Source organism: Harmonia axyridis, chromosome 1, assembly GCF_914767665.1.
Source record: "Harmonia axyridis chromosome 1, icHarAxyr1.1, whole genome shotgun sequence".
Classification (NCBI taxonomy): Eukaryota; Metazoa; Arthropoda; class Insecta; order Coleoptera; family Coccinellidae; genus Harmonia; species Harmonia axyridis.
In genome coordinates, this window is record NC_059501.1 from 66,021,159 (window position 1) to 66,043,759 (window position 22,601).

The 22,601-nt window shown below is 33.5% G+C and overlaps 1 protein-coding gene and 1 long non-coding RNA gene across 2 annotated transcripts in view; both read left to right on the forward strand.

The window, feature by feature from the left end:
* LOC123670938 (transferrin-like) overlaps positions 1-22,601 on the forward strand; it is a 29,767-nt gene that overhangs the window by 3,281 nt on the left and 3,885 nt on the right. Inside the window, exons 2-7 of the mRNA XM_045604534.1 lie at positions 10,286-10,394; positions 11,950-12,077; positions 12,897-13,030; positions 15,006-15,150; positions 17,645-17,936; positions 19,616-20,017. Of these exons, the coding sequence (XP_045460490.1) occupies positions 10,286-10,394; positions 11,950-12,077; positions 12,897-13,030; positions 15,006-15,150; positions 17,645-17,936; positions 19,616-20,017 (1,210 nt within the window). The remainder of the gene's footprint in view (positions 1-10,285; positions 10,395-11,949; positions 12,078-12,896; positions 13,031-15,005; positions 15,151-17,644; positions 17,937-19,615; positions 20,018-22,601) is intronic.
* LOC123670939 lies at positions 2,374-5,013 on the forward strand. Its single transcript, XR_006746022.1, has 4 exons — positions 2,374-2,757; positions 2,847-2,925; positions 4,376-4,490; positions 4,544-5,013. It is a non-coding gene; the product is annotated as an uncharacterized LOC123670939 (long non-coding RNA).

Sequence of the window (22,601 nt, forward strand, 5' to 3'; positions counted from 1 at the left end):
AGCGCAGCAAAGCGGACCAACCACATGTTGTTTTTAAGAATCTAGACTATATTTTTTCAGAAATATGAAAGGGCGGCCACAAACTAGGGTGAATTGCCGCTCATCGAAAAGAGTCGCTTCACTGTTTCACCCCTAACGCCGATAGTGGATATCAGCCAAATGACCGCCAAGGCTACGGTACAGCACCATATAATTTTCAAGAAATCTTCCGTGACCATCAATTCGCACCTTTGCGAATGTATGTCCTCTATAACTTCTATCTTTAAGGTCTTAAATCGATTTTGAAGTATTGGCATAGATTTCACGTGAACCCAAAGAAGAAATTCTGAGGGTGTTAAATCACATCAAGATCTAGGTGGCGAATTGTGATCACCTCTACGAAAAATTCTTGCAAAATTGCGATTGTTTTGTTGCTGGCACATTAATAATTCTGGCCATAAAAATTCGGGATGAAATATTCCAATCTAAATTTCGACCTGGACGGATCTATTGTTATGGAAATATTGGCATTTTTTTCGGTATTCCGATAATTGAGGTTTTTATGATTCTGATGGTGATGGCATCCAAATGGAGATTTGTATCAACCTCGAAATTGTTATTAGACTTCTACATGCAAAATATCAACAAAATCGGTTCTACCAACACTGAGATATTGTTTTTTCTATATTCTGCTCAAAATTTTCTATGGTATCTGAGGACGCAATCAACATAAAATGGGATCAACAACTATAATTTTTTTTCAAGATACAAATAAATTGCCATACGAAGGTTTCTTGTTCTTGTCTAAATTGAAAGAATTGATCAAGCGATTTCCGCATAAGATCAACATGAATCTGCATTGAAGAACCTACTGCGAAAGGTAGTGTACACCCTTAACGCATTATAGTAATTGAAGAATAAACTTAATGTTAGATTAGGAAGTTGATATACTTAATATGTTTTAAATAATGGCTACTGTGTGAAATTTTTCATTCTATTGTTGTTTTTTTATTGACTTGTCTGATACGTATTTGTAATATGAATTAATAAATTATTATTATTATTATTAATGCATCAAATGAGAAATATTGTTTTGAAAATTCCAAATTCATTTGCTGAAATTTTGATTACGTTGAGTTAGTTTTGTGTTAGGATGTGTATAATGGGTATTTTGATAAGGAATTAAGTTATTTGATACTATCTATCGTTTACACTCGTTTTTTATCATTTGATTTTTCGAGAGCCTTGAACACATCTCTCTAGGTCATGCCTAAATCGTATTAAATTAAAATTACACATCCCAACAAACTATTTTTCAAGTGTTCCTTGTTAATCTTTGGATAGCCTTTAAATATTGTCTGTCAGATCTATTTTTTGAGATATACTATATTCAGAGTAGTCCTTCATCATATGGACATCCTTGATATCGATCGTCCATAGTTTCAATGTCCTAATGGAAAATTTTCCCTGTTCTTCACTTAAGTTTCCTGGAAATCGATCTAGGAAGCTGGGGATATAATGAACTTTTATGCTCGAGTCAACCAACAATTTTAAAATGTGAAAGCATAGTTTTCACTAATTGTACGTAATTCTTTGCTTTATAGTTTCCAAGAAAATGTTATACTTGAACAAATGAACATCTAGTGTTAGATTCAATCTCGCTCATTGATGTGGTGAATATTGTGGATCTTTAACAAGTTACCTTATTTGAGGACCATTAAATATACTGGATTTTTGTTTTTTCGTGTCAATCACAAGAAATAATCACAGGAAATTTTCTCCAATACAATTTCCATCTCGATTCAAAGATTTCACAAATGGTTTCACCATCAGCCACATTTCAATATGCAAAGAAAGAGAACACTGATTATGTTTAGTTTTTCTTTAATCAATACATCTCTTATTGAGGGCCAATTTCTGTCAATCTAGTATTAATTTTTACATCTTCTGTCCCAAAGGCATAAAAAACAGGGATATTTTGTATATCCACTTTGCTGTACAAGGTGTTAATTTATTATTTTCAAATCAACAAACTGTCCATTTATGACCTTTCTAATTTGATTTCTTCAAAACGAGTGCAATTGTTTCATATTCCTCCTTCATGGTAAATAGTAGAAGGACTAATACCAGGTTAAGCAGATCCTTATCTCTGAAATGTAATACCCTTGTCGATGAAATGTAATATTAGTTCTACCTAGATAGAGTAGGTTCTCTGCTTTCAAATCTGGATGCCAGTATTCCAGCAGACTCCTTTGAGAGATTCAGATCTCTCATGGAATACTCATACTCATACTCATTTATTTCCCTCAAAACTTTACAGGGTAGGTCAATAAAATATAAGACAATGTATACCTACAAATGTCCTGAACATTAGTACACACATCAATAACATTTAGACACATATATCATAAATATAATAAATATAAATAATAATAAATAAACAAATATAATACATATATAAAATTGACTGGTGAATATAATGACTAGAATTGATGGTTCATGAATTCTTCTATGGAATAGAAGACATTTTCAATAAGCAAACTTTTCACAAGCCTCTTAAAGGTCGCTCCACGAAGTGATGTCATGTGATCGGGAAGTTTATTATACATCTTAACACCATTGAAGATGTACGTGTTTTGAGTTCTATTAATGCGGTGGCTGGGAATCACAATTTTATTTCTGGATCGCGTAAGGTGGTCATGTACATTTGAGTGTTTTGGGAGTTCTTTCTTTCCATGAACGTAGAGGAGACACTCGAGCATGTAGCAGCATGGGACGGTAAGTACTTTGTACTTTTTGAACAGCGATCTGCAACTTGTCATTTGATTAACTCCGGCTATCAATCTTATCGCTTTCTTCTGCTTCAGAAAGACCCTGAGTGCATCCGACGACGCACCCCAGAGGATAATACCATAGGTCATTCGTCCATGGAACTGAGCGTGATAGGTGAGGAGTGCTTCGTTTTCTGTGAGCATATTTTTTATTTGTCTTATGGCGAATAATGATGTGGAAAGCCTTTTACACAATTCAGTAACATGCTCAGTCCAAGTCAAATTTCCACTGATGCACATCCCGAGCAAAGAGATACTCTCTTTATTATGGCGTTTGGTTGATATTACTAGCCTTTGTGTTTTCTCAGGATTCACCTTCAAACTATTTCCATTGAACCATTCAACGGCTTCCTGAACAGATTTTTCAGCTTTTTGCTGGAGTTTTCTATCATTTTGTGCTCTATTCAAAAAAGATGTATCGTCAGCGAAAATGATCCTCTCATCCGCGGCAACGTTATATACCATATCGTCTATATATATTAAAAACAATATCGGACCCAATATAGATCCCTGGGGCACACCAGTAGCAACGCATCTCTTGGAAGATTTCTTTCCGCCAATATCTACTATCTGGTTTCTATTTAACAGATATGACCGAAAGAGTTCGTATGCTGGGCCTCTGATCCCGATATACTCCAGTTTGGATAGAAGTTTTACATGGTTGACGCAATCAAAAGCCTTCGTCAAGTCCATACATGTTAGTATTGCCTCCTCTGAATCGTCCAACGATTGCAAGACGAATTCAGTTATCTGCACCAGAGCAGATGTAGTAGACCTACTCCCCCTGAATCCATGCTGATGATCACTCAGCAACGAATTATTCTCCAAGAATGAGACCAATCTTGATTTTATGAGGGACTCAAATATCTTTGACATTGCTGGTAATACTGATATTGGTCTATAATTGTGGCACAGTTCTTGGTCTCCTTTTTTATAAATTGGTATGACTCTTGCCAACTTCATCTCATCTGGAAAATAACCCTCTTGAAAGCAGGAATTTATGAGTTCAGATAAAGGATCTGCTAGATAGTCTATCACCTCCTTCAGTATATTTACTGAGAAACCGTATATATCCCTTGATGTTTTCTTCTTCATTTCGGACACGGCTCTTTTGACCTCCTGTGGTGTAGTCGGAGTTAGAAAAAATGATTTGGGATTTCTGATTATTTTTCTCTTCAAAAAGTCATCGCTTGTTTCTGGGGCACAGTCTCGTGTACCCAATTTTTCTGCCATTGTTGAAAAATATATACTGAAATCTTCCTCTGACAGTAATTCGGCGTTGTTTGTTCTTGTTTTGCCTTTTATTTTAGAGTTTATGACTTTCCAGATTGCACGGTTTTTATTGGTCGACTCATTCAAAATCTGTGTATTTTCAGTTTTTATTGTATTTTCAATTAGTTGTGACAGTTGATGTTTTAATTTCGTGTATAACTTTTCCGTGTTTTCATTCCTTTCAACTGAAAAAATAGTGTGTGCTGCATCTACTTTTTTCTTTAGTTCTATTATCTCCGGTCTATCCCAAAATTTCTTTGGGGGCACACTTCTTATTCTTATTATTTTTTCAGGGAAGCACTGGTTGAATGTATCAGTCACTACCTTATGGAAACCATTACACGATAACGGAGCCGACATATTTCTGATGAATTCCCAGTCTACATTCTTCAATCGCTCTCGAAAATGGTAAGTGTTATTTTCACTCATAATTCGAATGAACTCATATTTTTCTTTTTCAGGGATTTCCGTCGTCTGTAATTCCAATCTTTGTGCCAGATGATCTGAAAGATGGTGATTCACCGTGAATGCTTGATATGTTGAAGACCTCATATTCGTGAAAAAATTGTCGATACAGCTGCTCGATTTCAGTGTTACACGTGATGCCTCCTTGAATATAATATGTAATCCAAATGATATGACTAATTCCTGCAATTTTAATTTCGCATTATTCATTTCATCGAAGTTTATATTAAAATCGCCAGCGATTACAACATTTTGATGTGGATTTTTGAAGACTATGTTCAATGCTGTTTCTAGACGTTGCATGAACAAATCATAATCTCCATGAGGAGGCCTATAGATACACAAATAATTTGTTTTTGTGGTCTTTTCTAGAACGCCACAAATTTCTATATTTTTTTCGATAGATAGTTCATTTATTTCTGTAATCGCTCTGCCGAGAAAGTCTTTTCTTGTTAGTATCAGACTTCCCCCATGTATGAAGTCCTCGCGACAAAAAGCACTCGCCACATTGTAATTCGGAATGTTCACAGCTTTGAGTTCATCAATGGTCATCCAGTGCTCGGTCACACAGGCTACTTTATAGTTTTCAGTATTTAATACGAAATCCATTGCGTCAAGTTTATTTCTGAGGCATTGTATGTTTATGTTTAATATTGCATTGCAGTTTTGATCACTCTGGTTCTCTACCTTCCCAGCTAGGTTCCTATGGTTTTTGACTACTCCTTTCTCTGAGAAAAAACTTAAAACGTTTCACAACCACACCCACAGGCCAGTTTTCCGGTTTATATAGATCTTCAATAAGGGATAGGTCAGCTCCAACCTTGAACGATGAGCTTTTTGATCCGTCTCGTTTCGGTAGTTTCTCGATTATGAAATTTTTTCCAGTGAAGCATTCTTGTAGATGTTTAAGAATTTGCGACTCCGCCACATTTTCACTTACACGTCCTACATAGACCCAGGCACGTCGAGGAGCTCCCAAGAAGGAGGAAAGTTTGTCACCCGTTCCAGTCACCTCACCTCTTTTATCTCTCAAGGTTGCTTTACGTCCAGGTTTGTTTTTCTGTAAGCTTTTGTTACCTTTGTTTGAATTTTTTTCTTCCTTCGATTTATTTCCGTTCGAGAAGATTTCTGTTATATTTGTCGTTTTCTTCTCAGCAGAGTTATAATCACTCTCGTTAGATGTCGCCGTCTTTCGTTCATATTTCTCCATAATGTTTGGCGCAACAGGATCATCATTTTCTTTGTGATGAAGAGATCTGTTTTTAGACTCTTTACAGGTTGGACTTACAGGTGGTGTTTTATGCCAGTTTTCATCTATTTTTTCTAATAGGGATGTATACTTTTTCAAAACTTTAATTTTATCCTGAAGTTCTTCTATTAATATTGATTTTTCATTTATAATTCTGTTTAGATACATCACATCTTTATCATCATTCTCACCTGATTGTGACGGTTCAAGTAAGTCAATGCAGTCCCCAGAATAATCCCCGTTGTTTAAGAGATTTTGTTTACAAATAGATTGTTCGAAACAGTGTTCATTGAGTTCAGATAGTCTTGTCTTAAGCTTCTGTATTTCCTGATCCTTTTCCTCGAGTTTTGTCTGTTTTGAGGTTATGTCATCACAACAAAAGATTTTTCCATCACTATCTACATAAATTCCACAAACTCTCAGCAAGCAACTCGGGTGATAAGTCTTCTGACACTTCGAACAAGTCACAAAATTTTTTACTTCCTTTGTACCTACATTTATTGCAGAATTTTTCTACAGACTCTGTTATACGCGGCGCCATTTTATTATTGTCATAGTGAACTATCCCATGAGAAACATGTTTCAATTAAAGAGAAATGAAGTTCTCTTTGATTAAAACTTTAATTAAAGAGAAATGAAGTTCTCTTTGATTAAAACACTGCAGAGTTGTTAAATCTGCTTCAAATTCGCTGCTGTCATCTGATTGAATTCATCAGACGATGTTTCTGCATCATCTTCAGGAAGTTCAGAAAGACTGCTAAAGGATGGATAGGTCTTTCTTCTGAATGTGTTTATGCCTTTACGAGACAAAATAGCAGTAGTGATGATGGTTCCGTGGTTCTCTACAAATCATTGGCACACTTAACATAAGATACTTCCTCTACCCAACTGTCAACTGTCTCAGATGCTCAACATATGTTTTACATACGATGATTTTTTTTTCCTCTTCAAATTCTTTATTTAATTTCACTAAATGTACAAAGGGAAATTTTTTTTTCTCAATGTATCCAACTATATGCTCAGTGCTAGAATCTTTTTTTTTGTTCTTGGTGAACTTTTGGGAGCTTACATATAAACAGCCTTACTGTCGTAAGTCTCCTTTTTGCAGATAAAATTATAGGATATACATATATAAGTATGTTTTTTGATTGATTGGTTATTTTTTTGTATATTATCTGCAAATAAAGTTTATTATTATTATTATTTCCCAAATGAATGCCAAGACTAGATAAGCTCTTTTCACTAAGTCAGAAATAGTTTTTCTGCTTTCTTTCAATGTGTACTTGCCATATACATAACAAAAAACATCAGGTTGATCTACACAGCTTGTCTGCTTGTGGATGTTATTCTCATGTACAATATTGTTTTTCTTCTTTTCTTGTTAGTTTAATTTAGTGTATTGCCTATCTTAGTCTGAGCTTTTGTAGCTGGAATAAAGTCCTTTATTATCATTATACTATTCCGAAAATATTCAGTAAAAGAATTTTTTTCAAAGTTCGCCAATGGAATAAGCTTCGGCGAACTATGATTTGAATTAATACTCAGGCTCAGTAATGTTTTGAAAAGAAAGAATTTCTAATTTAAGTAATTACATACTTATATGGATAGGTTATGGATTGAAAACATCAAAAACAAGAATCTTATTTTAATCGTTATCAATAATAAAATATGTTCGATACCTACAACTTTCTAAGTAAATATTAATAGTCATTATTTTCTTCATTGAGGCTTGTCGCTTCAATGATTAATGGTCTATTGTAATTGGTAATAAAAACCTCGGTAGTACAAAATGAACTATTGAAAAATGAAATACTTCCAGGTTTCTTTATTACAGTTTTTATGAATAGGTACCTGTAATTATCCAATCCAGACATATATGTACCTAGTCGTCTTGAAATAAACCTGTTCCTTTATGATCTGAATCTTCACCTTGAGTCTCATTATATTGACAACTTCTAGATGTAATGATAATCGCACAGTATTTTTACGCAATTAGGTATGTATATAGGATAATACAATTGTAATTCTGGAACATGTAGAATAAACATGTGATGGGAAATCACATTTATATACGTTTCTAATAATTTTAAAGATGTTGATTTACACTTCCGCGAATGAATTCATTGTGTCATCTCAATCCATTAGATATCCATTAATCATTACCAGGAAAAAATTTTATGGCTCATCGTGAGTCTATTTTTTATGTTACAGACAATCGTACTATTCTGAAATTATTTCGTTTTGTTCAATCTTCGAATATTCTTCTTCAGACTAGGAAAATACAAGTAAAGAATCAGGAAAATCATTGGTAGCTAACAGATATATGTTTTTTTTTTAATCTCCCACTAAAATGTAAAAATATTATCAATATTTATTAAATACAGGCTGTTCAAAAATGAGAGATACCTTGAATAATTTCGAGAGAAAAAAGTTGTTCAAACATCGGCTCGAAAACGATTTCATACAGGGTGTTTCTTTTAGTCCTACTTTTTGTGATGATTATATCAGTTTATCGAATCTTTATTAATCTTCGCTACAGATTGGGTAAATAAGTACCAAAACTAAAAATTAATCACAGCTCACAGCTGAGAATTTCGAGAGCATTTTTTGAAATTTTTTCCTCGAAATCGGTAGCAGATACAAGAAAGCTACAAGAAACCAAAAAATTTAGTATGAGATCAGAGTTTTTTTTCACATTTTTTCAAACTATCAATGACCGAATAAAAAACATTGTAAAATGGAAAAGATATATGCCAAATTTCAGTCGAATATCTTGTGAAGTGCAGATCCTATGAGAAGAAAACTTACGAAAATCAAATTTCAACGTCCTGTATCGTGGAAACAATACGTTTGACCATTTTCGTATCTTAAAAATTGCCGGAAATCAAAATTCGATCATTTTTATCGAATGAATACATATCTACGTATTGCTTGACCAAAATAACAATCATTACAATCAAAGGCATGTAATATAAGCAATTAAGAAAGATCATTGCATGACGGAAAGCAAGGAATAAAAATTTCAAACTAGGAAGAATGTGGATTTCTGACCTTCCGTAATTGGTCGAATAATAAATATTGTGGACGATCGCTTGAAAATTATTATCAATTATATTATTAGTTCTAATATGCTTGCCAAATGACATTAAATAAAGGTGAAAATGAACTCCTGACTGTCCTCATCATTTTTTTTCGATATTCTGCATATCTATTGACGCTATCGACATGAAATTTTGCACGAAACTTGATTGGTATTCCATTATAAGGGTGAGACAAAAGGAACCAAAAGCCTAGTTCTTTTTTTAAGGGGGGTAATCGAAAAAAAAACCGTAATGTACACATCGATTATTTCATCAAAAATAAATACTTATAAACGTATATGCACAATAAGAAACATTTTAAAAACAACAACAATTTCCGTAAGAAAACATTCAATGAATTTGTGATCATAATAAACAGAAAAAAACAAATATAACACGCCTACAAACTAATGAATCAAAAACAATTATTGTGAAAGGGGAAATAAAATCATTTACTCGTAATATAGTTGATCCTTTCTGTTTTTTATAATAACAATTGCAAGAATATTCCCTAATATTCGGAAAAGTTTCTATCATAGCTTTGAATACCAGCAGAACTGGAGTTGGTGAAAAGGTGGAGCGGCAATTCGGCCCAGTTTGCTGGCCGCCTTTTCATATTTCATTCTTGATTCTTAAAAACAATATAAGATTGTTCCGCTCCGCTGCTTTTGTCTACATAGCATGCATTAAAAATCTCCAAATCACCTCTACTAAGCCGCCTGTATAATTAATAACTCATGGCAGCCCAAAAGAATTTCCTATTCCCTCATTGAAAGAGGGATAAGATCATTAGGTCTACACAAAATCGTAAAACAACACTATCTTCGCTTTCGAATTATTTGGAAGCTGATGTTTGCGCATTCAACATTTTGCTACAATTCCTGCAAATTCAAACGATTTTGTATTCTAAACTAGTAACTATTAAATGTACAATATTTTCAGCGGAACACATGTTTGTAATCCCAATTAGTTTTCGAGGCAATATTTTTCATTCACTAGAATTCAATTTTTTTATACACGATTGCAAGATACCTCATCGGAGCAGGTGCTGTTTTTTTCTGAGGGGGTTATGAGGGTGGTCATGTTGTTATGTTTGCTCAAAACACCAAAATACACCGGCCCTGAAAACAGAAGTAAAAGTTTCATCGTCAACATATGCGGCTTTCTTAATGTTTGGGAAAAACATATCATATCCAGAGTGTTTTGACGACTACGTTCGATCATATCTGTTGTAACGAAAGAAAAAGATGTTTGAAATAAATTACTCGAAATAATAACATTTTTTTTATTGTAAAGCGGATAAATAATTTTCGAATCGATTTTGAACACCAAAAACTATAAAATTACATATATACATTATATGTATGTTTTTTCAGACATTCCAAATCTTATTATGTAATTTTTTACAGTTCACTACTGTGCTGTTGATGGCAGGGGACACTTCAAAAGAGCTTCAAAGTATTGCCCAATTTTAAATACTGCAGACAGCAAGGTTAATTGTGTGATCGGCACAGATAGGTAGGTATATCCAAATCGAATCCATTTATATTTATATTTATATTTATATTTATATTTATATTTATATTTATATTTATATTTATATTTATATTTATATTTATATTTACATTTATATTTATATTTATATTTATATTTATATTTATATTTATATTTATATTTATATTTATATTTATATTTATATTTATATTTATATTTATATTTATATTTATATTTATATTTATATTTATATTTATATTTATATTTATATTTATATTTATATTTATATTTATATTTATATTTATATTTATATTTATATTTATATTTATATTTATATTTATATTTATATTTACATTTATATTTATATTTATATTTATATTTATATTTACATTTATATTTATATTTATATTTATATTCATATTTATATTTAGATTTATATTTATATTTATATTTATATTTATATTTATATTTATATTTATATTTATATTTATATTTATATTTATATTTATATTTATATTTATATTTATATTCATATTTATATTTATATTTATATTTATATTTATATTTATATTTATATTTATATTTATATTTATATTTATATTTATATTTATATTTATATTTATATTTATATTTATATTTATATTTATATTTATATTTATATTTATATTTATATTTATATTTATATTTATATTTATATTTATATTTATATTTATATTTATATTTATATTTATATTTATATTTATATTTATATTTATATTTATATTTATATTTATATTTATATTTATATTTATATTTATATTTATATTTATATTTATATTTATATTTATATTTATATTTATATTTATATTTATATTTATATTTATATTTATATTTATATTTATATTTATATTTATATTTATATTTATATTTATATTTATATTTATATTTATATTTATATTTATATTTATATTTATATTTATATTTATATTTATATTTATATTTATATTTATATTTATGATCTTCTTGTAAACACCCTGTACATTTTTGATCCAAACTGCAAACAGTTTCATAATACGACGTATTCGCAGAATCGAAAATGAAAAAGGTTTTTTCGAAAAAAAATTTCTGCAGAATTATTCACAAGAATGTGAGTCCCCATCGCCACAATTTATTGCATTATAATCCTATAAACTCACGAACCATTGAGTTTTTATTCATAGATTGGTATATTGCTGAAATTGTCATCAAAAAAGCTATCTAATGATGCAATAATATACTGAATGATATTTTAGAAAGGAAGATTATTGTCTCATACTCCAACATACAAATTTTCAACACAAAATTATGATTAGTTTTCCATAAACGTCTAATAGGCCATCGTGGTGAATCACCCTGTATTTTTTGTATGAGGCAAGTAAAATCTGTTCACTGGTACTACCTTACTCGTATAACAATAAATATTATATTAGTTCAAATTTGTGAACTACAGGATTAAATAGTAAAACGAATATATTTTCACTTGAACGTTTAATTTGAAACTGAACAAGAAAATATGAAATACATAAAATACCATAACTCTCAATATACTTTATTTTTACAGGTTAGACTGTTTGAGAAAAATTTCAAAACAACAAGCAGACTTCGCCGTTTTTACATCTGAAGATCTAATTACTGCTACGAATTCGGCTCTAGAAACTCTCATCACCAATGAACTACGTTTCACAGAAGGTTAGTGAGTAAAAGTTATTAGATTTGTTTTTATTATAATATAGCAGGATAATTTTCGTGTTTAAGAAATGAATTTTTTTTCTTACGTGCATATTTAAAATAATTAAGATATTTTCTTTACACATTATGTATTTTAAGACATTATATTATCTACTACATTCTCAAAATACCATAATCAGTAGAATTAGTTTTTATGTTTTATTAATATCAAGAAATTCTAGACTGATTTCAATATTCCTTCAATAAAGCGGGAAATTCTGTGGAGATTGTAGGCTCTCTTCAATTCTGGTAACGAACCATTTTCAGTGTGGAACTGAAGTATCTTTAGAGCGTTGCAAAATGGCGAAGGACGCAGATAATTTGGCAATACTTAATTCTAAACATTGGAACCCGTTATGAGCGAGTCGGAAAAGTGAAATTTTTTATGATATTATCGATATTAGTAAATTTTTTTGCATCACTACTTAGAAGGAATATAATGCTGAATTTTTCACGGTTGCATTGTTTCAATAATCATTAGAGATAAGGTAAAGGAATTTTTAACTGTTGAAGAATATAAAAAAACACCCAAATACAGGATGTTCCTAAATTGGAGATGAAAATTACAGATTCCACGAATCAATTTAAGAAAAAAAAGTCTTATCACATCAGTATTTTAGATATCTTAGTCAGAGCTAATGGATTCTAAAAAATATGGATTCGAGAACTCTGTGATAGACTGAATCATTTTGCTGTGGCAAGTTACATTTCGAACATTTTTTCATGATTCAATTAAACTTGATGATAACACCTACTACTACGAGATTCATTGTTTTTCAGATAGATATGAGTATAAAGTTGTAGCTGTTCTCAATAAGAAATCAAACATCAAGAGTAAGCATGACTTACAGGATAAACGGTTTTGTCACCCTGGTTATGGCTATGAATCTGAATGGACAAGGATCTTGTCAAATGTGAGTAGAAAACCTCTTTTTTCTGTTAACAGTTGATGGCGAAATGTAATTATTTAACCTTCAATTTGCTCATGGAAATAATAATAATAGGCTGGGAAAAAGTAATTTCGTATGTTCGCATTGTTTCAATGCCTTATAAAATTTGAGAGAATCCATAATGCCCCTCTCGTAGAAGAAATTTGTATCTCCAAACGCGTCGATCATAGACAAGAACAGATGGTAATCACCTGATGCCAGGTCCGGACTATAGGGTGGATGCAAAAGATCTTTCCATCAGAGCTTTGCTTCTGACGCGTCATCAAAGATGTGTGCGGCCTGGCGTTATCTTGATGAAACATGATTCCTCTTCTATTTACCTATGGTAGTTTCTGTTTGATCACCAGCTTCAAGCAGTCGAGTTGTTCTCATTAGAGGACAGAATTAAGCGTTTGGTCATAGTATAGTATTTTCTGCCAATCCCACCAAACACACAGGAACATCTTCCTGGCCGTCAATTCTGGCCGATATGGGCCACTTCATTGGCTTTCAACCATGTTCTATGTCGCTTGACATTGTCGTAAGTGGCTATTTTTATCTCCATTACCATCCGCTTCAGAAATGGATCAATTTGGTTGCAAATCTCAGATGGAAATTCGGTCCATGAAGTTCATTCGAGACCTGAATGTTCTCTACTCAGATAACTTGAGAAGGTGGAAATGTCATACACCTATCACAGCCATGTTTATGGATTCTTTTGAGCTTTGACTGTAAAAACAACTACTAAAATTGTACTTCCACTGGAAATAGCTTGAAAAGTTGTGTTATGTTGGAAATGTTTCCGGTATGTATTCTAAAGGTTCCTCAGTAGAAACCACAGTGAAAAAAGGCGCATCACCAAAACTCAGTCACCAATATTATTTGTTCCAGTTTTCAGACAAAGTGAGCGGAATCCTTGATGAAGCTTTTTGTATGTCCTACATGTGGACAGGGAAGTATAACATTTATGGTTCTTTGGAAAACTATATATCCGTGGGGTTCTAGCTTCACTCTTACACACTAAACTCTTTCCAAGTCTATTTGGGGAAGCTTTTAGTGAGGTGTTTGTCGACGCTTGGATGAAGATGGGGCCCTGGTTGAGTTGTATTCAGATGGTTCCAAAAGTTTCCTCATTTTTCATCATACGCCATTGAATCGCTTATCGCTACAACTATCTCTTGACTCGCATTTAGTTAGGTCAAATCTAGACTGGCAGAGGCTGAGGAAATTTGCAAGTTTACTCATGGTAGATTTTCCTGTGAATTATCATCTGTGGAACATGGAAAAGGTTTCAATACCTATGGTTTCTGTCAAGTAACATTTGATACAGATAAATAATTGCTCTGCGATCCTGAAACTGTTCATAGAAAAAGGTTACCACACCTTGCTTCATGGTTATTAGAACCGAAACAAGTAATGGATGTAGCATCTAGGAAGGTAGTCAAGTCTATTGAAGTTTTGCCTACTTACTGGTGAACAACGCAGGGTAGCACAATAGATCTTTAGGTCAAAGTGCTTGCGATGTTAACATGTCCCTACCACCCTCCCTAATCTAATGTAATTTATCTAATCTAAAAGCTATAAAAGCAATGCAACAGTGATAATCTATCTTCACTGCATTGGTTTGGAAATTAAAATCGATACATCGTCATTAAGGGTTTTTATAGCTTGGCGTCCTTCAAGCTTTATACTGGTCTTTGGTTTGGCTCAGGCCAAAGCGTTATAATCTAGGACATCTGAAGATGCCTGCGGTAGTTGTAGGCGATACGTAGAGTGAAAAACCGACTAAAATAATGATAATCAATATTATAGTTTCGCATTGGTTGGTTTATCTTCATCAACTACAGTTAATAATTATGATCATTTCGCGAGTTCTCGAATAAATCGAAAAGAAGAGTACCCACTGCTCGTCCCATTTTATTCCTATAATTCTATAGCTCACATATTCATTTTGTTTCAGTATTTGGAAGCTTCAGTGGTACCCCAGAACTGCCAACCAGATTTAACACTCACAGAAAATAGGATCAAATCTTCATCAGAGTTCTTCAGCGTTGCTTGCAAGTCAGGCCCATGGGTGGAAAATGCTACACTTGACTATGAACTCAGTGAGTAGCTATTAAATTTTAAACTATAATACATTTAATCGTTTTCACCTTCATAGTGTCTTGAAAAACATCAGAAGCGTTTAAATACAACAAAGGAATAGAGAATAGAATATTATGATACAGATATACACAGGGTGGCCGTGAAAAACATTTATATTTTAGAAATAATAAAATAATATTAATTTTTCAAGATAATATTTATTCAACTCGCGGTACATATGAGTATGAGTACACGCCATTTACTTTACGAAGAAAAGATGATGAAAGAGGAAAGTGACATCTTTCTTTCCTCAGACAATTTTATGTTCTATCCAAGAAACTCCTTCACACTCGTTACAATGTCTTCTCAAAAAAAATCATACATTTTAAGGTCAGGAGATCGAGAGAGGCCATTATACATCTTCAAATCTGGGAATCAGGTGACCTGGAGTAGCAGGTGCATTGAAATTATGGCAGTTTGAGCAGTAGCTCCATCTTGCTGACACTATACATCGTTTTGCAACTTTAGCCAGTACAGTTGTTGGAGAAAAAACGTGTTGATCATATTAATCTACCGTTCGAGGTCACTGTTACCACTAGTCCACTCTTTTCAAGAAAGAGAAGACCAATAACATGCTTTATCGATATTGCATATCATATGGTTACACAGGGTGAATACAGCGGTGTCTCATGGTGCTCTCTTGGGCATTTCCACTGCGCAGTTTTGTTAATTGGGTGAAAATGGGCTTCATCGCCATGAAAATGACAGAAAAAGGTTAGGTGGTATTCAGTTACTTTCGATTCCTGCATACACACAATCTTATATGAATGAATTTTTAAATTACAGCAGTCTATAAAAAATAATATCTTATTGCAAATCGGATCACGTAAATCTTGAGTTATTGTACATTTTTCCTACTGTCTTGAATGTGAGGTTGAATGACGAAATTATCCCTAATATAGAACAGAAATGAACTGCTGCTATAATGAATTCCAATGATACTATGCACATTCCTTTTATAGCAAATTGCATATTATGGTTTAAAGCAATTGACCACCAACACTTGTGGTGATTCAGGAATGGAACGATTTCATATTGTTTTCTTTGTACTATGTGAACCCGGAGCATAATGAGCATTGGAGCATTGGAATTTTTATAGGTAAAAATGTGTTTGATATTCAAATAATCTTACGCTGTAATTGAGGAACTATTCATTCAACATAATCACAGAAAAAATTAAAAATATTACACAAAAATGCAAAAAATTTCCAGTTTTGTCCTCAACTTCCACCAACAGTTCTTGTTCTTTCCAACATGTAAATACACTTGTTGGTCTTTCGAGCCGGATTGACATTGAAGATTTACAACCCTGAACTCATTTTTATATTCACAATCCAAAACTTCCTGAGACTAGAGAAACACAATGCTAGAAAGTCGAAGAGTCAAGTAAAATCCAGCGTCAGCGAAGATAGTTTTCAGCTCTACGAGACCAAGAAGAATTCAGCTCCAATTTTGATGGAAGGACCAAAAGGGTTTTTTCCAAATAACGAGTGGGGTGTTGTCGATTGATCAGATCAGAGTAATGATTCATTATTGAAAATACAAACTCTTTGGGTTTTATAAATCGATTCAAATTTTGGTAACAAATCAGTTGACATGTACTTGGCTTGGCTTCATTTGATTTCAAGTCAAGTAGTAGTTTTTCAATCTCAAGTCAAGTCAAGTATTTATTTATCAAGTACTTGAATCATATCAAGCTACTTGATTTTTAGTAGTTTTATTGTGTAGTGTTATATCAATAAGAAAAAATGATGAAATTAAAAGGAACCTTGCAGAAAGCTCTTTTATGTATTCAACTCATTGTATAAAAGAACCGAAAATATAAACTTTTTTGAAAAAGAAACATGAATTGAATCACTATAAATCATAACAAATAATAAAAAAATAAATTTTCTTAATATTGAGAAACCTCTAGGTTTTCTTTGTTTTATAATTTTCCATCCAGGATCTAACATACATGAGGCAACTTATAGATTTGTTGCCTAACCTATTGCGGGTTTTTGTAACTGTAAGAGCAGCTAAGGAAACTTGTCTTTTAACAAGAGTTGAAGATGCTGGCGTTGATGAAAAATTCCTGGCCATTTTCACTAAGTTTGGAAAGATATTTCTGAATCTTCCAAAATCTAGCAATAGATTTCTTTTAAATGTGAGAAATGGACTAATAAAGTCACACTGGCGGATGCGTAAGTCTCTCAGCGCTCGAGGAATCCCCTTATTTAGTCTAAGCGCGCAGGAGATTGCAGAAATATAAGCCGTGCAACGCGTGCATATCAAGCTCAAGAAAAATCAAGTCAATCGATAAATATCTAAAATCAAGCTCAATTATGTAATTTTTCACGAGCTTGATTTTCAAGTCAAGTTGAAATGTCAAGCTACTTGGCTTGATGAATCCCTAATGTAAACTAAGCACTTTTTCTGCTCTCTATGGAAGCTACAATCAACTTATCATTTCAGAGAATAAATACCCCAATTTATGTGAAGCCTGCGATAATCCCTCAAGATGTTCGAAAGAAGACAAATACTGGGGAAGAAGAGGCTCTCTGTTCTGCCTAACGGATGGTGCTGGCGATATATCTTGGGCACGTTGGGATGATGTCCAGATTCATTTTGGGCTAGTTGCAGGAGGACCAGAAGCATCAGCCGACGACTATAATCTTCTCTGTTCCGATGATTCAATTAGACCACTCAATACTACCAACCCTTGCATTTGGGTGGTTAAACCTTGGTCTGTTGTTGCAGCAGTTAGGTAGGTTTTAGTGAACATTGGTTTCGAAATTGGGAGATTTTGGGCTTTCCAACCGTCTGTTTAGTTTATTACATAGGCGTACAAATTTGTTTCCGCCGTTTTTTTCGAAATTCGAGGCTTTATTGTAAAAAACTGGTTATACATTTATGATTCAAAGTATTGTCCATCGCTGGCAGTGACAAGCGATGGAGAAAGTAGTGACTTTCTTCCATCATTCGGGCAGCGGTAGGGATTCACGGCTTGGCTTGATATTCAAGCTACTTGACTCAAGCTCAAGTAGCTTGAGCTTGACTTGAAATCAACTCAAGTTCAAGTCAATTAATAGTTTTTCAATATCAAGTCAAGTATTTATTCATTAAGTATTTGACTCAACATTGAAAAACTACTACTTTACTTGAACTTGAGTTGATTTCAAGTCAAACTTAAGCTGCTTGAGCTTGAGTCAAGTAGCTTGAATATCAAGCCAAGCCGTGAATCCCTAGGCAGCGGTCATCTTTTGAAGCGATCCACGAATCGATCCAATTTTTTACTTCTTCATAAGACCGGTAGTTCTGGCCAGCCAGGCCGGGTGCAATTGATCGAAACAAATTATATTCTGAGGAAGCAACGTCTGGAGAATACGGCGGCTATTCATTTCATCCATTTAAACTTTTCGAAGTATGTCTTGACCACTTTCTTAACATGGGGTCCAGCATTATCATGCTGTAAAATCACTTTATCATGTCTCTCATTGTATTGCGGCCGTATTTCAATGCTCGGCTCAAACGCATTAATTGCGTTCGATAACGATCGACTGTGATTGCTTCCGTCGGTTTTAACAACTAATGATAGAGAACGCCGAGCTGATCTCACCAAATAGTGAGCATGACCTTGTAACCGTGAATATTCGGTTTGGCCGTCGACGTGTAAGCTTGGCCGGGATATCTCTATGATTTTCTGCGCTTGACATTACCGTAATGAACTCATTTTACGTCTACAGTCACAATGAGTGCAAAAATCCCTTCCGTCTTTACCTTGCAAGCAGCTGTTTACAAACAAACACGCCGTTCAACATTTCTTGACTTCAACTCGTACGGCACCCAATTTTCTTGTCTCTGAATCATTTTCACGACTTAAAATAACTTGTTGCGTCACTCCCAATGATCCTGTCAATTCTTGTTGCGTTTGACACGAGTCTTGATCAAGTAAACCCTCCAATTCTGCATCTTCGTCAACCTTCTCTCTTCCACCGCCATGCTGGTCTTCGACGTCAAAATGAACATTCTTGAAACGTTGAAACCAATGTCTGCACGTCCGTCTACTAATAGCGGCCTCACCATAGGTATTTGAGAGCATTCGATGGGTCTCAGCCGCAGATTTCATCTTATTAAAACAGAAAATTAAAACCTCCCGCAAATGACGAGAATTTGGCTCGTAAGGTGACATGTTTAATCGAAAATAACTTTATGATGCAGACACAAATCGACTTATTTTTCGATGGCGTTATGTTTACAAATTCCTAAGTTCATTGTAGGACATCTACGATCTATTAATTTTGACTACCCCCATACCGCTACATCTATTCATTGTAAAACGGCGGAAGCAAAGTTGTAAACCTAATATTTACAATAATAGCCTTCAGAATACGAGACCATCTATACATAACGCTTCTCAGTCATCATAATCTCATCTTTTTCTAGGAACAAAGCCGAAGAAGTGCAGAAAATAATTACCTCTCTGTCCCACGAAAATATAACTTCTTGGCAATCGGCGCTCCTGAACCTTATGGAGTCCTACCACATCAAGATGGAGCCTCTCAATCCCATCGAGCCAATCCAGACTTACCTCAACAAGGCTACAGGTTTCTTGAGCGCCAACAGTTTTCCTGGATGCCATCCACCGAGGAGTATAAGAATCTGCACGACGTCAATTGTGGAAAACGCCAAATGCTCTTGGTTGAGAGAAGCGATGGCGTCTTATGGCATCGAACCCGATGTGGATTGCTTGAAAGCCGACAACACAACTGACTGCATGGACGCCGTGCAAAAGGATTTCGCAGATGTTGTTGTGATAAACCCTGATTCTCTGAATATGGCTCAAACGTAAGTGATTCTCTGTATGTTGAATTATCTAAATTTTCTAAACTCATGCAGAATTCATAATAACAAACACAGTTGAAATAACTCACTATACTGGACCTAAGTCGAAGTGATATCCGTGAGGGCCGAATCGAAAGTGTTTCAGTTGGAACGACAGTACCTTGGTACCTGCTCTGTAGATGATCGTAGAGACTCATGCGTGTTATTGATTCTGACAATTATTGCCTCAGCATGATGTCTTTAGGATTCTATGGTCTCAGTATCAAATTATGAATTGCTAACATGTATTTATCATAACATTTCATCCAATAAGTCCGAACCTAACCAGTAAACATATTTTCACTGAAAAATTCGACTTAACATAGTCCCCTTCAAGAGTGAAACATGCAACGTTCCCCTAACCTTTCGAAGCCTTTCTGCAGAAATATTTGTTTTGGTTTTAAAAGTATTCTTGAGCTTCAGCAATCACTTCTTCATTAGAGCCAAATTTATTTTCAAGGAGCTTTCGTTTACGCTGTGCAAAAATCCAATAATCACTAGAGCATCCGGAGCATAAACTCAAGGAGCACAAGGTCTTGCTCAAAGAGAATTATTTTCTTTTGCCTTTGAACACAGGTGTTCTTAATTTCTGAACTCAATCGATCTTATAACCTTATGTAATATTCACTGTTGGTGGTTTTACATTTGTCAAGATGGTCAATGAACAAAATACCATGCATGTCCCAAAATACGGATGCCAAAACCATATCAGCTGATGTTTGAGATTTGATCTTTAAGGACGCCTTTTATCGATCCAATCACTTTATTAACTCAGGAGTGTAGTGATGAATCCATGTTTCATGCAATGTCACATATCGATGCAAAAATCATTTTTATTCTGGTTAAACAGCTCCCTTTGACTGAGCAGAGACTGATACATCATAAAATACAGGGTGTTCCATAAGTGGCACGTCACAGTGACACCAGAGGTAGGTCAGCTAAAGAGGGACCTAACCAGCCTAACATGACCCCAGTAAAAGTTGCATGGTTTTCGAGTTATTACCAAATTACGTTTTTTAGTGAATTTTCACCTTTTTTTAACATTGTCAGGGTCAGAATTCTGCTGGAAAGCTCTCGAAGCTTATTTTTTTTGTTGTAATGAAATCTTAAATAGTTATTTAAGATGACATGAGTATGATTCTGTCAAAAAGTTATGTGGATTCCCGTAAATTAATGGATAAATCTTGATTTCAATTGCTAGCAAAACGAGAACTTCGACTTTGGACACCTGCTGTGAAAAAAAAATCCTTGAAACAAAACGAGCAAGTAACATCAAAAAATTGGGCATTTTAGACAGATTTAGAAATGGTACAATACACGAATCTTATGCCCATAAAACTAGGTATTTTCATCATTTTACCGATGCCCTACTGAACTAAGTTGAAACTAGGAACCCCGCTATCAGGTAATTTTGCCGCTTGCTATGACATTACATTTGATACCGGGCTTTGTTATTATTTGTTAAAGTCACAATAGGGAAAAAGATGGATTAGGGGAAGCGAAAAAGGAATATTATTGAAAAAAAAGGTAAATTAATTAAAAACAGACTTAACTTTCGATTATTTATTTAATTCTTAAATCTAACTCACAGTAAATGTTCAAACTGTTTCCCTCGGACTCTGATGCATAAATGACACCGTTTTATAAAATTACGATTCAATTTTCTTAAACTAATTTCCGATATGGTCCGGGCTGTATGCAAAACCAATAAGAAGCGAGGAAGAATTGCGTGAACGCGTATTCGACGCAGCCCGGACCATATCGGAAATTAGTTTAAGAAAATTGAATCGTAATTTTATAAAACGGTGTCATTTATGCATTAGAGTCCGAGGGAAACAGTTTGAACATTTACTGTAAGTTAGATTTAAGAATTAAATAAATAATCGAAAGTTAAGTCTGTTTTTAATTAATTTACCTTTTTTTTCAATAATATTCCTTTTTCGCTTCCCCTAATCCATCTTTTTCCCTATTGTGGGCATCGGTAAAATGATGAAAATACCTAGTTTTATGGGCATAAGATTCGTGTATTGTACCATTTCTAAATCTGTCTAAAATGCCCAATTTTTTGATGTTACTTGCTCGTTTTGTTTCAAGGATTTTTTTTCACAGCAGGTGTCCAAAGTCGAAGTTCTCGTTTTGCTAGCAATTGAAATCAAGATTTATCCATTAATTTACGGAAATCCACATAACTTTTTGACAGAATCATACTCATGTCATCTTAAATAACTATTTAAGATTCCATTACAACAAAAAAAATAAGCTTCGAGAGCTTTCCAGCAGAATTCTGACCCTGACAATGTTAAAAAAGGTGAAAATTCACCATAAAACGTAATTTGGTAATAACTCGAAAACCATGCAACTTTTACTGAGGTCATGTTAGGCTGGTTAGGTCCCTCTTTAGCTGACCTACCTCCGGTGTCACTGTGACGTGCCACTTATGGGACACCCTGTATAAATAGGCTAAGGCTCTGATAATATCATAAGCTCTAAAAAAAACTCAATTCTATAAATAAGAGATAATGATTGTTATGACCAACATAGTTACCAT